Here is a 13,221-nt window from a genome sequence, read left to right on the forward strand (position 1 = left end):
TATTGTTCTTATAAAAAATATTTGTGGTTTTGATAAACCAAAAATTCTAAAGCAGGATATATTTTATCGCGCTGCAATTAGACTTAACATAACGCCCCTCAAGGACATAAAAAGCACACAAGTGCTAACAATTTAAAAAAGTATAGCATCAGTTAAATCTTCCATAAGCTCCTATTCAGTGGACACACATACAGAAACATTATTAAAAAAATATAAATAAGATATAACATAACCAGCGAATTTCGTTTGCCATTGTTTTTTAATTACTTAGGAACAATTTACTTAAGCTCTAACTTTTACTTATTCTAAAGTCTTATGTTCTCACTTATGTATATTAATAATTTATGGTCCTCATCACCAAAGCATATGCTACACTAAATTTGTTGCGCTTCTGGAGACCATGCTTCGCTCATACTTTACGCCATATTCCATGAATGTGAAAGGTGGATTTGCTTGTGTTAAACAAAAGTACACACCACTGGCCTTAGCAGGGTACTTCAAACCAATCGCCACCGAATCACTGAAATCGCATTGCCGCCTACGGAAATTTGACCAACTATCGCACTTCACTGCCGGTATCATAACACCCTCGATCAGCGCCTCCATAAATAATACAAACGCGTACATATGACTGCAAGTCTTCGTGCTACAGCCTGGTTGTAATTTACGACGCGAAAAGAAACCAATGCCATTCGGATAGATATCGATGGTACCGCGTCGTTCGCGCACGCCAAACACATCACCCTCACCGTGTATGACTACGACGCGAGTACTGACATTGGCATGCACGTAAATGTCCGACGGTCGACACATCAGCGCCGGATCAATGGCTACTAATTGTCCCATACGCACGTCGAGCGTTGTCGCTTGGCTAGCGTAGATGCGCGCTGCTAATGCTGCAATGTTAGCGCCCACTGAATGACCCGCCAAGGTGATGTCCTCTGGGGCGATGCCTTGCTGAGTCAGCACGTTGAGTATTTTCGCCACAAAATGAGCCTGCACAACAACGTGATGCCGTACCGTATTATACAGTTGTAGCACGTCTTTGGCGAAATCCACAAGCACAATATTCAGATCGCGACGTGTCGCCTGTAGTAACTTTAGGTGCGCTTGCACGCTGAAATAGCTATCGAGCGTGTAGAAAGCATTCACGTAGATGAGCGTTTTACGCTTGGGATTGATATCGAAATCGCTTATTTCAGAAATTGCTTTGATGGGCAGTCGAATGCTTTGATTAGTCAGCGTCATCACGTGTATACTGGCATCGCAGGGATTTATGCCACTGTGAAGGAACATAACAGACTCGTCAACGGGTGCTTCACCTAAGTACAGAGTTTGGAAAAGCAATTAGAAATATCTGTATATACATATGTGCACGCAAGTATGCACGTATACATCTATTCAAATACTTATGCAAAGGCAATTCTTGCACTACTCACAGAATGACTTCCAGCCCAGCTCCAGCGTTTCCTGCAGCAATTGAAGATTTTGCTGTTGTATCGATTCAATGCTTGGGTATTGCTGCACTCTATTGGTTTCCTGGAGCACACCATCATCGCTCAAGTTAGCGTGCGTGAAATACAAAAATTCGCTAAGTAACCATAAACAAAGCACATAAATTGGTTTTTGTTGCATTTTATTAAAATTTAATTTTAAAAATTCTACGTCTCAGCAAATCAACCGTCGCCCACCTGTCTGCGTTGTATAGTAAATATGGCCCACACTTTTATGCTATTTATGCGAAATGCATTGAAATGAGCGCAGAGCTTACCAGTAGCTCTAATCGCGGTTTTTCATCGCACCGTTGCTGATGATTTTCTGGTCGTAGCACGTTTTGGACGTTGTGCGATCGGAAGTGTAGATGCGAACGGTTTAGTGTACATAGCTGCTGAGTGGAGTAGTTGATTACACTAGTTTACAGACATAAAAACCCAAGAAGCAAACTATCCGCTCCTATGTAAAATCGGGCGCTGAGACTGAAAATCCCCACAACTCTTTCTTTCCATCATGCAGTTTTTGAGTTATCGCCAAATAACGGTTTGGGATAAATAAAAGCAGATAGGTCATAAAAATGTCTAGTATCTGGAAAAACTGTCAAGCGATTAAAACATATACTTGTATTGCTTTGTATATCAAATTGAAGGTAATGAAATTTGCTATCACTCGTTTTTGCTTTATTTTTCATTAAAGTTAAAGATATTTACAAATATTAAAAAATAAAAAATATTTTGGCAAAAATATGAAAATTCTTGATTAATATTTTTAGAAATTATACAGTTGTGTCTGGATATAGTGAGCCCCTGATATAGTGAACACTGGATTTTTTTATATGGAGTACTCTAAATAATGCACAAAATTTTAAAAGCAATAAAAAAATATGCAAAATAGTCTGCAATGAGTGCGAATATTCCATGAATTGTACTTTAGCTGCTATTATTTCACGTTACCGTTTTGTCCTGTGCAAACCATTCGGGCTGAAAGTGTGCAGTTTTGCGTACATTTAAAGGTTTCTAAATGCTGATTAATTGATAGTGTCATCATGGCTTCGAAGAAATTTCTTTCCTTAAAAGAAAAACCTGAAATCGTTGAAAAAATCGGAAAAGTGTTAGTGTTTCACCTTGGGTAAAAATATAATATTTGGGATAGCTAAACCAACAATTTGGGAAGAAAACAAAAAAAGTCGTAAGAGTTGTCTCTCATCACATAATTTTTGCATCCAAGAGGAAGATTCTTCGAAAATGCAAGTACTTGTCTAGTGAACAAATAAAACAAGTTTTTGAACAAAGTATTTTCGCCCTGATATAATGAACAAGCTGAGTACTGCTCATTATATCCAGACTCGGCTGTATAAGAAAACGATTTTCGGCAAATTAAGGTAATAGTGCAACGTTGCCAAGGATTTTGGCATGCAGGAATGAAGAGCGATATTGTTGGTTTCTCATGAGAGAGAGAGAAAGAAGCAGAAAGAAAAACAAAAAACAAAATAAATAAATAACCGATTTTCGATTTAAAAGCTTACATTCACTCTTATTTTTGATTAGTGCTTTAATAACAAAGAAAATAAGTGTAACTAAAAGCTACTTCTGAAAAGAGTTAATCCGATAATTCAGCAAAGAAAACTCAATCCAACATACCGCAAACATCACACCACTATGTGTGTACAAATTCGCTAGAGAAGCACTCAAAAAAAAGGAGTACTGTACTTTTCAGATATTACGCAAGCCTTTGATAAGGTATGGCACGAAGGCATGCTATACAAGCTTAAAATGAGCCTGCCTGGTATATGCTTCTAAAATCGTGCCTGAATAGTAGAAAATTTTTTGTCAAAATAAACGATGAAACTATCAATCCCCAAGAAATTACAGCAGATGTAACAGGAAGCGTCACAGGACCGGTTTTGTACACATTGTTCACAGCCGAACTACATTTAACGAGGTGCACATATACAGCCACTTATGCCTTATAATGTTCAAATGTAGCCATACCTCACTTGCTTTTTACTACTTACAAGAAAACCTCTTACCAAACAATCCTCAAAGCATTACCGATGTGACATCTTTATTCGTTAGGGGTCCTCCCTAATTGAAAATATCGTTTACGAAACAAATCGATATCATAATGGAAATAGCCTAAGTATAAAGAACATGAACATGGATGTAAATGGGTCGATATATTACTTATGGGATTAGTAAGAAAAAACTCAATATATAATTATTGGTCCACACACCCAGTTTTAGAAACTCCAGTTTTCGGTACTGCCATGAGTAGAGATCGGTTTTTATGAATTTGTACTTTCCTACATTTGTTCCACAAATGGAGGGACCTACAGTTTCAAGCCGACTCCGAACGGCAGATATTTTTATGAGGAGCTTTTTCATGGCAGAAATACACTCGGAGGTTTGCCATTGCCTGCCGAGGGGCGACCGCTATTAGAAAAATGTTTTTATTAATTTTGCTTTCACCGAGATTCGAACCAACGATCTCTCTGTGAATTCCGAATGGTAATCACGCACCAACCCATTCGGCTACGGCGGCCGCCATTTGTGGAACAACATCAAGACGCACACCACAAATAGGAGAAGGAGCTCGGCCAAACACCTAACAGAAGTGTACGCGCCAATTATTTATTTTTTTTTTTATTTTTCCTACATTTATTCAATAACTCAACTGCTTATTCAACGGAAGACAGGTTAATAAAAGTGCAAGAAATTATAGATTATTTTAGCAATAAATTTAAAAGTGTATACAAACCAGGACAGAATTTATCACTCGATGAAGGGAGGGGAAGATTTCGATTCCGCCAGATAAAATTGTAAAATATGGCATTCTCAATAGACTGATGTGCAAATCGAAAACCGGTTATATTTGCAGTTTTATTTTATATTGTGGAAAGAGCGTTAGTTTGGAAAACGCCATTTTGGAACTTTTGAATCCATACTTGAACAAATGGCATCATATATACACAGATAATTTCTACAACAGTGTTAAGTTAGCTTCTACATTATTATTACATAAGGTAAGAGTTTTTGGGACAATAAGATCAAATCGGGGAGTATCGAATGTTTTAAGAAATATAAAATTGCGACATGGAGAGGCACGTTACAAGCGAAGAGGTGAAATTATGATACAAGTATGAAACAGTAAAACAAGCGCAATATTCAAATCATCTCTACTATTCATAATGCTGACATGATCGATTCTAATAAAATCGACCGAAATACGCAACTTTTCATCAAGAAACCACACTAAATCATTGATTACAATCAATGGTGTCGATCTTGCCGATCAATATCTTGCCTATAATCCCATCTTCAGAAAAACTCTCAAATGGACTAAAAAGGGGTTTTTCTATCTTCTTCACTGCGCCTTATTTAATTCATTCCGTATTTATCAAATACTGAATTCGCAATCAAAAATTAGATTTCACGATTTCATGCTGAGTTTAGCGGAAATTTAGATAGAAGAAAGCCCTGGTATATCACATTGTTATACAAAAGAAGCAACCAATGCGCCCTAAACTTCTACACGAACGCCCCGTTTTGACTCAACAAAAAGGTTATCAGGAAATATAAATATAAGACTGTTGAAAAAAGACGTCGTGCATGTTATTCGCACACAATTCGTCGAGATACGTCATATCTGTGTAAGAGCTATAAAGTTTCCCTACATATTGAAAAATGTGGAGACATATGGCAAGGCTAGAGAATAGAAGATGGCTAGAGGGAGAGCAATCGAGGAAGCGATTGGTGAAGCAGCTTTCATTTTCTTTGTAACTGAATTTTCGATTATTTTAATTTAACCATAAATATATAAGAATAAATATTTAACAAGTTTGTATGTAATAAATGGGGTTAAAAAAAAATGTTCCTTCTTGAAATTTTCAAGCAAATTTTTAGTTCCACTGAAGTACGATCAATGCAAAAATTAAACATTTTATTCTCATGTGAATAACTTTTATATTTAATTGAGGGCTTTTTCATTTTTATTATTTTTGTTTTTATTTACATGTTTTTTTAAGATATGGTAGTTTTAAGCAATTAGTAAAAATAAAATTGTCCGAAAATCGTTTTCTTATACATACACATTTGTATATTTCCTAAAACATAAATTGAAAATTTCATATTTTTGCAAAACCCAAAAAAAAACGACTTTAATTTTTTAACCTTGTAAATATCTTGAAAACTTTTATTTTATACGAAAAATTAGGATGAACGAAATATAAACACTTAAGTTACTTTTGTTTTGATATATAACGTATTTTCAGCGCATAACGTATTCTCGAGATTTTAGACATATTTGAGATCAAATTTTTTTTCGTTAATCAAAAACCCATATTTGGCGATATCTCGAAAGCTATCTCTGCCGAAAAAAATTAAGTGATTGTCGTACGGCGTGACTGACTTTACATACGTTTTATTCTTGGGTAAAATTTTTTTAAATTTGTAGACCGGTGTTATCTTTACATACATACATGTATGCCGATATTTATGATTTTCGTACGCAGCCCGTGTATGCGTGCATACGCTTTGCCACATTTGATACATCGTTGTTTGTTGTTTTTCATCAGCCGTTGTTTTGCATAAACGCTGTAGACACGTTTCTTTAAGTACCTGAAGGTATAGCATTTCTTAGTCAGTTGCCATCGAAATATCAGAAAGCATTTCAATTTTTTTGTTGTACCATTATAGGTAAAAATGCATTTCGTTCTAATAAAGTGACAAGGCCGTACGTGCCAACTTCATCAATTCAAGCCAGTTTCCATGCATCTCTGATGCATTCAAACGATATATACCTAAGTAATTTCCAACCTGACTACAATTGGTAAGAAATATGAAAGTATACTGGCCAAAGTTCGTATAAAGGCAAAAAAGTCCAATTCTGGTCTACTTGGCACACAAAACCTCAATTGATTCAAACAGCTCTGGTGTTATGACCGCGTTGCTCTTACAGAAGTAAAGTAGGAAAGTTCCCCACATAAAAAAAAAATTGTGTCCAATTAATTCAAGCAGGTTTTTCGTGCGGTGAAGCTTCCTATCCGAATTTTGCAAGAATTAAGTATCAGGCTTCCTGCTTCATGTCTTTAAGCATTCATCATTCATTGGCGGTTGGGTGTGCTTTATGCCATGGTATCATAATCGGAGTTTATTTCTTTCCTCATAAGGAAGAAGTTATCGTTGCAGTCAATGGTCTATGGCACAGAGCGGTATTACTAACTTTCTGCTGTTGGGCAGTACTCTCTGAGAGCAGGAGTGAGAGCCGAGTGGCGAATCTTCTGGCTGCCTGTTGTGAGTGCAGATTTTCGATGTTGAGCATTCTTTGTGTAGGTAGATGTACGTTTTTTGCTGCACAGAGGCGTGTGCGCAGTTTGGCTGCAACAAGGTAATGAACTGAGTCAATGTCGGGTCCTCGAATCGTACGTACATCTAAAATACTGGAAGCGAGTCTTCCATCTATCACAGCATGATCGATCTGGTTTCGCGTTTCCGATCAGGAGACATCCAGGTAGCTTGATGAATCTTTTTATGCTGGAATCTGGTGCTGCAAACTACCATGTTTCGGGCCCCGGCGAAATCGATCAGCTCTGTCCGTTACCGCATGTTTCGTTGTGCAGTGAATTGTGATTTGTGAATTTTCCGACTGTCGAACCAAAAATTCCCTCCTTGCCCACCCTGGCGTTAAAGTCGCCAAGCACGATTTTTAAATCGTGACGGGGGTAGCGCTCATAGGTAAGATCCAAGCGCTAATAGAAGGAATCATTGGTCGCATCGTCTTTCTCTTCCGTCGGGGCGTGGGCGCAAATGAGCGAGATGTTAAAAAATCGCGCTTTAATGCGGATTATTGCGAGACGCTCGTCCACCGGAGTGAACGAGAGTACTTAGCGAAGAAGTCTCTCTCCCACAACAAATCCGACACCGAATTTGCACTCCTTTACATGGCAGCTGTTGTAGACGTTGCAAGGTCCTACGGTTTTCTTGCCTTGCCCGTCCATCGCATCTCTTTAATGGCTGTGATGTCAACCTCTGCTCTATTAGCAAAAACTGTTTCTTAATTTTGGTGTTTCACCGAGATTCGAACCTACCTGTTCTCCGAATTCTGAATCGTAATAATTCCCCTTATTAAAGTATTATAATTTCATACATATAACGGACTTAACTTGTAACAAAATTTATGGCAGGTACATACATATATCAAATTGCATACTTAAATATAATTTAACTGCCGCTGTCACTCATCGTCTTAAACGGTCTGCCAACTACTCAACAACTACTCACGTTTTGCACCAATCAGAAAAAGTATCTCCCATAACCAAATACCTTCTACACTGTTAAGAACTACTTCCTCAGAAAATATATCAAATATATCAAAAATATCAATCAATCATGATTGAAAAAATTGATTTGGTGTTTTCTTCTCCTACGTAGTTATTATATTTTTACTATAGTCTTAATTAATTCGTTTTCCAGTCTCACTTTTACATGTAAGACCCCCGCTTTTATTCCATACAAATATACTCGTATTCATACTTTCATCAGCAGAAGCTTTTAGTCATACAAAATTGGGCGAAAATAGAATTTGATAAAAGCTAACCGTCGCTGGTGTGTGTCTTTGCTGCTATAATTTGTGATAAATTTTTGATGGAATAAAAGGTTTTAAATTTCGCGTGTAACGGTTAGATATTTACATATATAAAATTTTTACTAACCAAAAACCTTTGAAATTCGTATTTAATGCTTTTGGACGTTTCATAACCTTTCATTAATTATTAATTATTTAGTATTACTGAATGCAGGAAATTGTGAATTTAATTTCTCGCCATTTCTATTAAATAATTTAGTTTTCTGTAGTGTGCCCAATGGTTGGCATTTCGACCTAAAAGATAATTTGTGTCCCACTACATGTTTTAGAAGTAGTTAATACTAGTCTTCTTGATTAGCACTCCTACCATTAAATGTATTACAATAGATTCTTTTAACCCAGATGTTCCGTGCCTCAGGTTGGGAATTGCGGAGACATTTTTTTGCAAGAGGATCATTCTTTATTTTATTCTGATCGACTTGATCTCGTTGAAAGTTTGTAGAGTTTTGTCTTTGCCGAGGCAATACAGTTGCCCAAGATATGCTCTATGGTTTCATCATCCTCCAGATAGAGTTGACACTTATTCTCATTCCCAATGTGAGTTTGTAAGAGATGGTAATTTAAGTGATTGTGACATGCCAGGAAACCTACTATTTTCTTCATGTCTAATTTACGTATGTATGTACGTAGGCGATTGCCTATTGTAGGTGAAACGTCTTATAAGCCTTTTCGCTTGACGAAGTTCTTTAGGGACTTCCCAATTCTTTGAGATATCTCCCAACTGTTTTCTCTGCATTTCACGTTTGTCCAGTTGATGCCACAGTAGGGTTCTGGAACGTGACCAGCCGTGCCCTAGCGAGTTCAGCAGCAATTTCATTTCCCTTAATTCCCGAGTTAACCGTAACCCGTCAAAGTACAACTTTATTAGTTTATTAAGGTTGCAACGGCAATCATACCCTACTTTCAGTTCGACATAATGTGAAGCTAGTGCTTTTAATGCATCAGTTTGCATTCAAAGTTATTTATGCAACAACACTTTTTGACTTTTTCGCATTTTTGGATTTTTATTTTAAACCATTGTTATTGGTGTTTTAATATATTTTTAGCCAAACAAGTATAGGTACTTACACAATTTTAAGTCATCAAAATATACAGTCAAATCGACTTAAGGTACTGAAAATTACAAAAATTTGACCTTTCGCTAGTAACCTTCCGGCTGTTCTCCTAATTTGAACCAATTTGAAATAAGTCAAAATATTCAATATACAGGGTGGGCCAAATAAGACCTACAATTGTTAAACACAAATAACTTTTGCAATAATCATTTATTTTGGTTAATTGTTTTTATACATTGAATATATTTTATGGAAATTATGTATGAAATATTACATCAGACAAATGTGCACCATTTTTCTCGATACAAAGATTGGCTCTTTTTAACGCGTTTTCCATTGCACCACATAATGTTTCTGGTTGAAGGGTCAGTATTTCGTCTCGAATATTTCGCTTCAGCTGTCTAATAGTCTTTGGTTTATTAAGATACACTTTGTCTTTTAAATATTCCCATAATAAAAAGAAGTCGGGCGCAGTCAAATCTGGCGAACGAGGTGGGCAAGGGAAATCTGAATTTTAGCAAATCAGGCGTTCGCCAAAAATTTCACGCAGCAGGTCCATAGTTTGCCTAGCAGTATGTTCTGTAAGAAGCTCCTGAAATCGATTCCGGCGTTTCATCCTCATTTTCGAAGAAATATGGACCGGTAACTCTAGTGGCCATAACACCGCACCAAACAGTTCATTTAGATGGGTGCAACTGATGTTGGTGTGTTGCCCTTGGATTTTCAGAGCCCCACAATCTACAGTTTTGTTTGTTGACATAACCATTTAAATGGAAATGCGCTTCATCCGACATCAAACATTATTTACGCTGCGTTAAAACAATTGATCGTTGACAAGAATAGAAAAACTCGATAATTTTAACGCGTTGTGTTGTACTGTAGGGTTCCATAATAAATTTCCAACAATTCAATTATAACCCACAAAAAGAGAAAAATAAATATGTCAAAAAATAAAAAAGTTATTTGTGCTTAACATTAGTAGGTCTTATTTGGCCCACCCTGTACTATTTCTACTTTACTTTTGAATATTCAAATACACGATTTTTGGGGTGACTGATGACCTTACACCCTTAAAATAATTTGTGTCTCGAACCTTTTTGACATTTATTGCATGCGACTTGATGTACTTCTACAAATGAGGGGACTTACAATAGACATTATGCAGAGAAAAAATTATCTCGTAATCTTTACATTTAAATTTGTATAAAGGGTGATCGCTTTAGCGCTATCGGGTTTTAAATTGAAATAAAACAACAAAAATTCATATTGATTGTGGGCCGCAACTGCGTCGTAATTCGGTCATCCATAAACACCAATTTGGAATGACTCGCTGGAGGACTTCACTCGGTATGGCAATTTTGCCTAGTGACGTATCCAATAAACCAAAAATGGGCCTCATCACTGAACGGTTATGTATGCCGTAACACTTTTCACAGTGCGTCGATTTTCGTAATATATAATTTTCTTAAGTATTTCCATTAAAATGTCAATGAATACTGAAAAAGTTATATATTTAGTTTGATAGTAGTCACGCGAAAATATGTCAAAAAACTTTATTGGAATATGTACTTCCAATGGGACCACCCTTTATTTTCTTTCATTGGGATTAAGTACTACATATCTCTCGCATATAATCCTCAAATTAACCGGACGAGGAAGAAGAGTTCACTAGCCAAATGCAAAGCTTATTAATCCGAATTCTGGAGGAGCTGTAGAAATAAGAAAGGTACAGAATGCCATATTTTGAACTGAACAAATAATATATTAGAAAATTATGAGTAGCGTTTGATTAGTTCCCTAAAACATCTCAACAAAACCACAGATTGCAAGTCCTGAACTTATAAATAAACTAGCAAACCCGGCCCCCTTCGCTGGGCACACTAAAATAGAATAGATATGGTTTAGAACAGAAAATATATGATTTTCATATTATTAATTCTTTATTCTTTATTCAAGCGCTTTGGCATTAACAATATTTTTTGTTTTTCTATTTGTTTTTGAGTAAATATATCCAAATCAGAAAGAAATATTGACACATTGTAACTCACACTGTCAATTTGACAGTTCAGGTCCGCCCCAAGCGTTAAAAAAGTAAGCGACATTATGGCTGGTTCAAAAGAACGCTGTACCCGTTGCCAGTGCTCCGAATTACAACCAAACTTTACGAAACCCATTTTCAATACTTACTTAACAATGTGTGTAAGTTTGGTTTAATTCGGTGCAAAGACACGGCGGGTCCACGTTTTGGCATATATTTCGAGACCCTAGTCATCAATAGGTATGAAAATTACCCCGTATTAAAGCACTTATCAACAGCTTTCATTTGATACCCATATTGTACAAACACATTCTAGGGTCCACGTTTTGGTCTCTATCTCGAGACCCTAGTCACGGAGCGGATGGAAATACTCTGAACTAAAGCATTCACCAACAGCTTCCATTTGATATCCATATTGTACATAGACATCCGAAGGTTACCCGGGTCCACGTTTTGACCTACATCTCGAGACCCTATCTACCAATAGGTATCCAAACTATACGGGAACCATCTTCAATACCTCCTTAACTATGTGTGTAAGTTTGGTTTAATTCGGTGCAAAGACACGGCGGGTCCACGTTTTGGCATATATTTCTAGACATAGTCATCAATAGGTATGAAAATTACCCCGTATTAAAGCACTTATCAACAGTTTTCATTTGATACCCATATTGTACATACACAATCAAAGGTTACCCGGGTCCACGTTTTGACCTATATCTCGAGACCCCAGTCACGGAGCGGCATGAAAAATACTCTGTACTAAAGCATTCACCAACAGCTTCAATTTGATATCCATATTGTACAAACACATTCTAGGGTCCACGTTTTGGTCTCTATCTCGAGACCCTAGTCACGGAGCGGCATGAAAAATACTCTGGACTAAAGCATTCACCAACAGCTTCCATTTGATACCCATATTGTACATACACATCCGAAGGTTACCCGGGTCCATGTTTTGACCTCTATCCCGAGCCCTATTTCCAAAATAAAATCTAATCCATGTTACTCGTGGGTGATGTAGCTTTCGAATGGTGAAAGAATTTTTAAAATCGGTCCAATAGTTTTTGAGCCTATTCATTACAACGAAACAAACAAAGTTTTCCTCTTTATAATATTAGTATAGATATGTCTAAGTGCAGTGCAGGCCCAACTGGGATGGTTTCCTCAAAAATAAAACCTACATAGGATAATCCCAGATGAGTGCAACTTTCAACACTCTTTATCAGTAAGTAAGTAACGAATATGGAGCTAAGGGTTCTAAGTCTCCTTCCGATGGAATGTCTTATCGGGGTTTGGAGATTTGGTAACGTATTGACGGCAAGCCCTTCACATCCGATTCAAGCCCCGCACTGACGGACGGTGTATAGAGGCTTTCGAGCTTCCGCCTCTCAAGAAAAAATACAAATGCAAAAAACAACAAAAGCAAGCACTAACATCAATAAAAACAAGTATTTACTGTATTTTCCTGAGTATTTGCTCCATATATTCTAATATCGTGCATTGGATAATGTATTACAGGGTGCAAATTTTGATAATATATATTTGTAAGTACATTTTTAACTAGTTTCATAATATTATGCCTATTTTTATTTTTCGGTTGAAAAAAGGTTAAAATTTTTACTACATTTTAGAAGGAATGGCAATGTATTTCGCTGATATCTTACTGCTGTGTGTTTTCGGCATTGAACATATTTTAAACCCTTTATTACCTAAACATTTAAATACTAGATATCAATTTTATTTTATTATTATTTTTTTTTTTTTCAAAAATTTTTACTAACAAGCGCAGTGTGCAAGCGATCATTTGCTTTTGCATATCATTGCCTGGCTTGACGGACGAGTGTCGCCACTGCTTCCGGTCTGCTGCTTTGCGCATTTGCGATGACCCTTTCCAAAAATTATGCTAATGAGGTAGCTGCGGTTGATTCATAGTATTCAATATTTTACAACGTCAACAATTGCAAATATTTTTTTGTACACATTAAATTT

At 36.6% G+C, this 13,221-nt stretch overlaps 1 protein-coding gene across 1 annotated transcript; it reads right to left on the reverse strand.

Moving 5' to 3' along the window:
* Nucleotides 1-341: 341 nt before the first annotated feature.
* Nucleotides 342-1,693, reverse strand: LOC129241369 (pancreatic lipase-related protein 2-like). The gene is made up of 2 exons (XM_054877641.1): nt 1,440-1,693; nt 342-1,322 (listed from the first exon to the last, which is right to left on the reverse strand). Exons 1-2 carry the CDS (start codon nt 1,633-1,635, stop codon nt 370-372), a joined length of 1,149 nt encoding a protein of 382 aa, XP_054733616.1. The 5' UTR covers nt 1,636-1,693; the 3' UTR covers nt 342-369.
* Nucleotides 1,694-13,221: the final 11,528 nt, after the last annotated feature.

The sequence above is a fragment of the Anastrepha obliqua genome, chromosome 3 (assembly GCF_027943255.1).
Source record: "Anastrepha obliqua isolate idAnaObli1 chromosome 3, idAnaObli1_1.0, whole genome shotgun sequence".
In the NCBI taxonomy this organism is placed as follows: Eukaryota; Metazoa; Arthropoda; class Insecta; order Diptera; family Tephritidae; genus Anastrepha; species Anastrepha obliqua.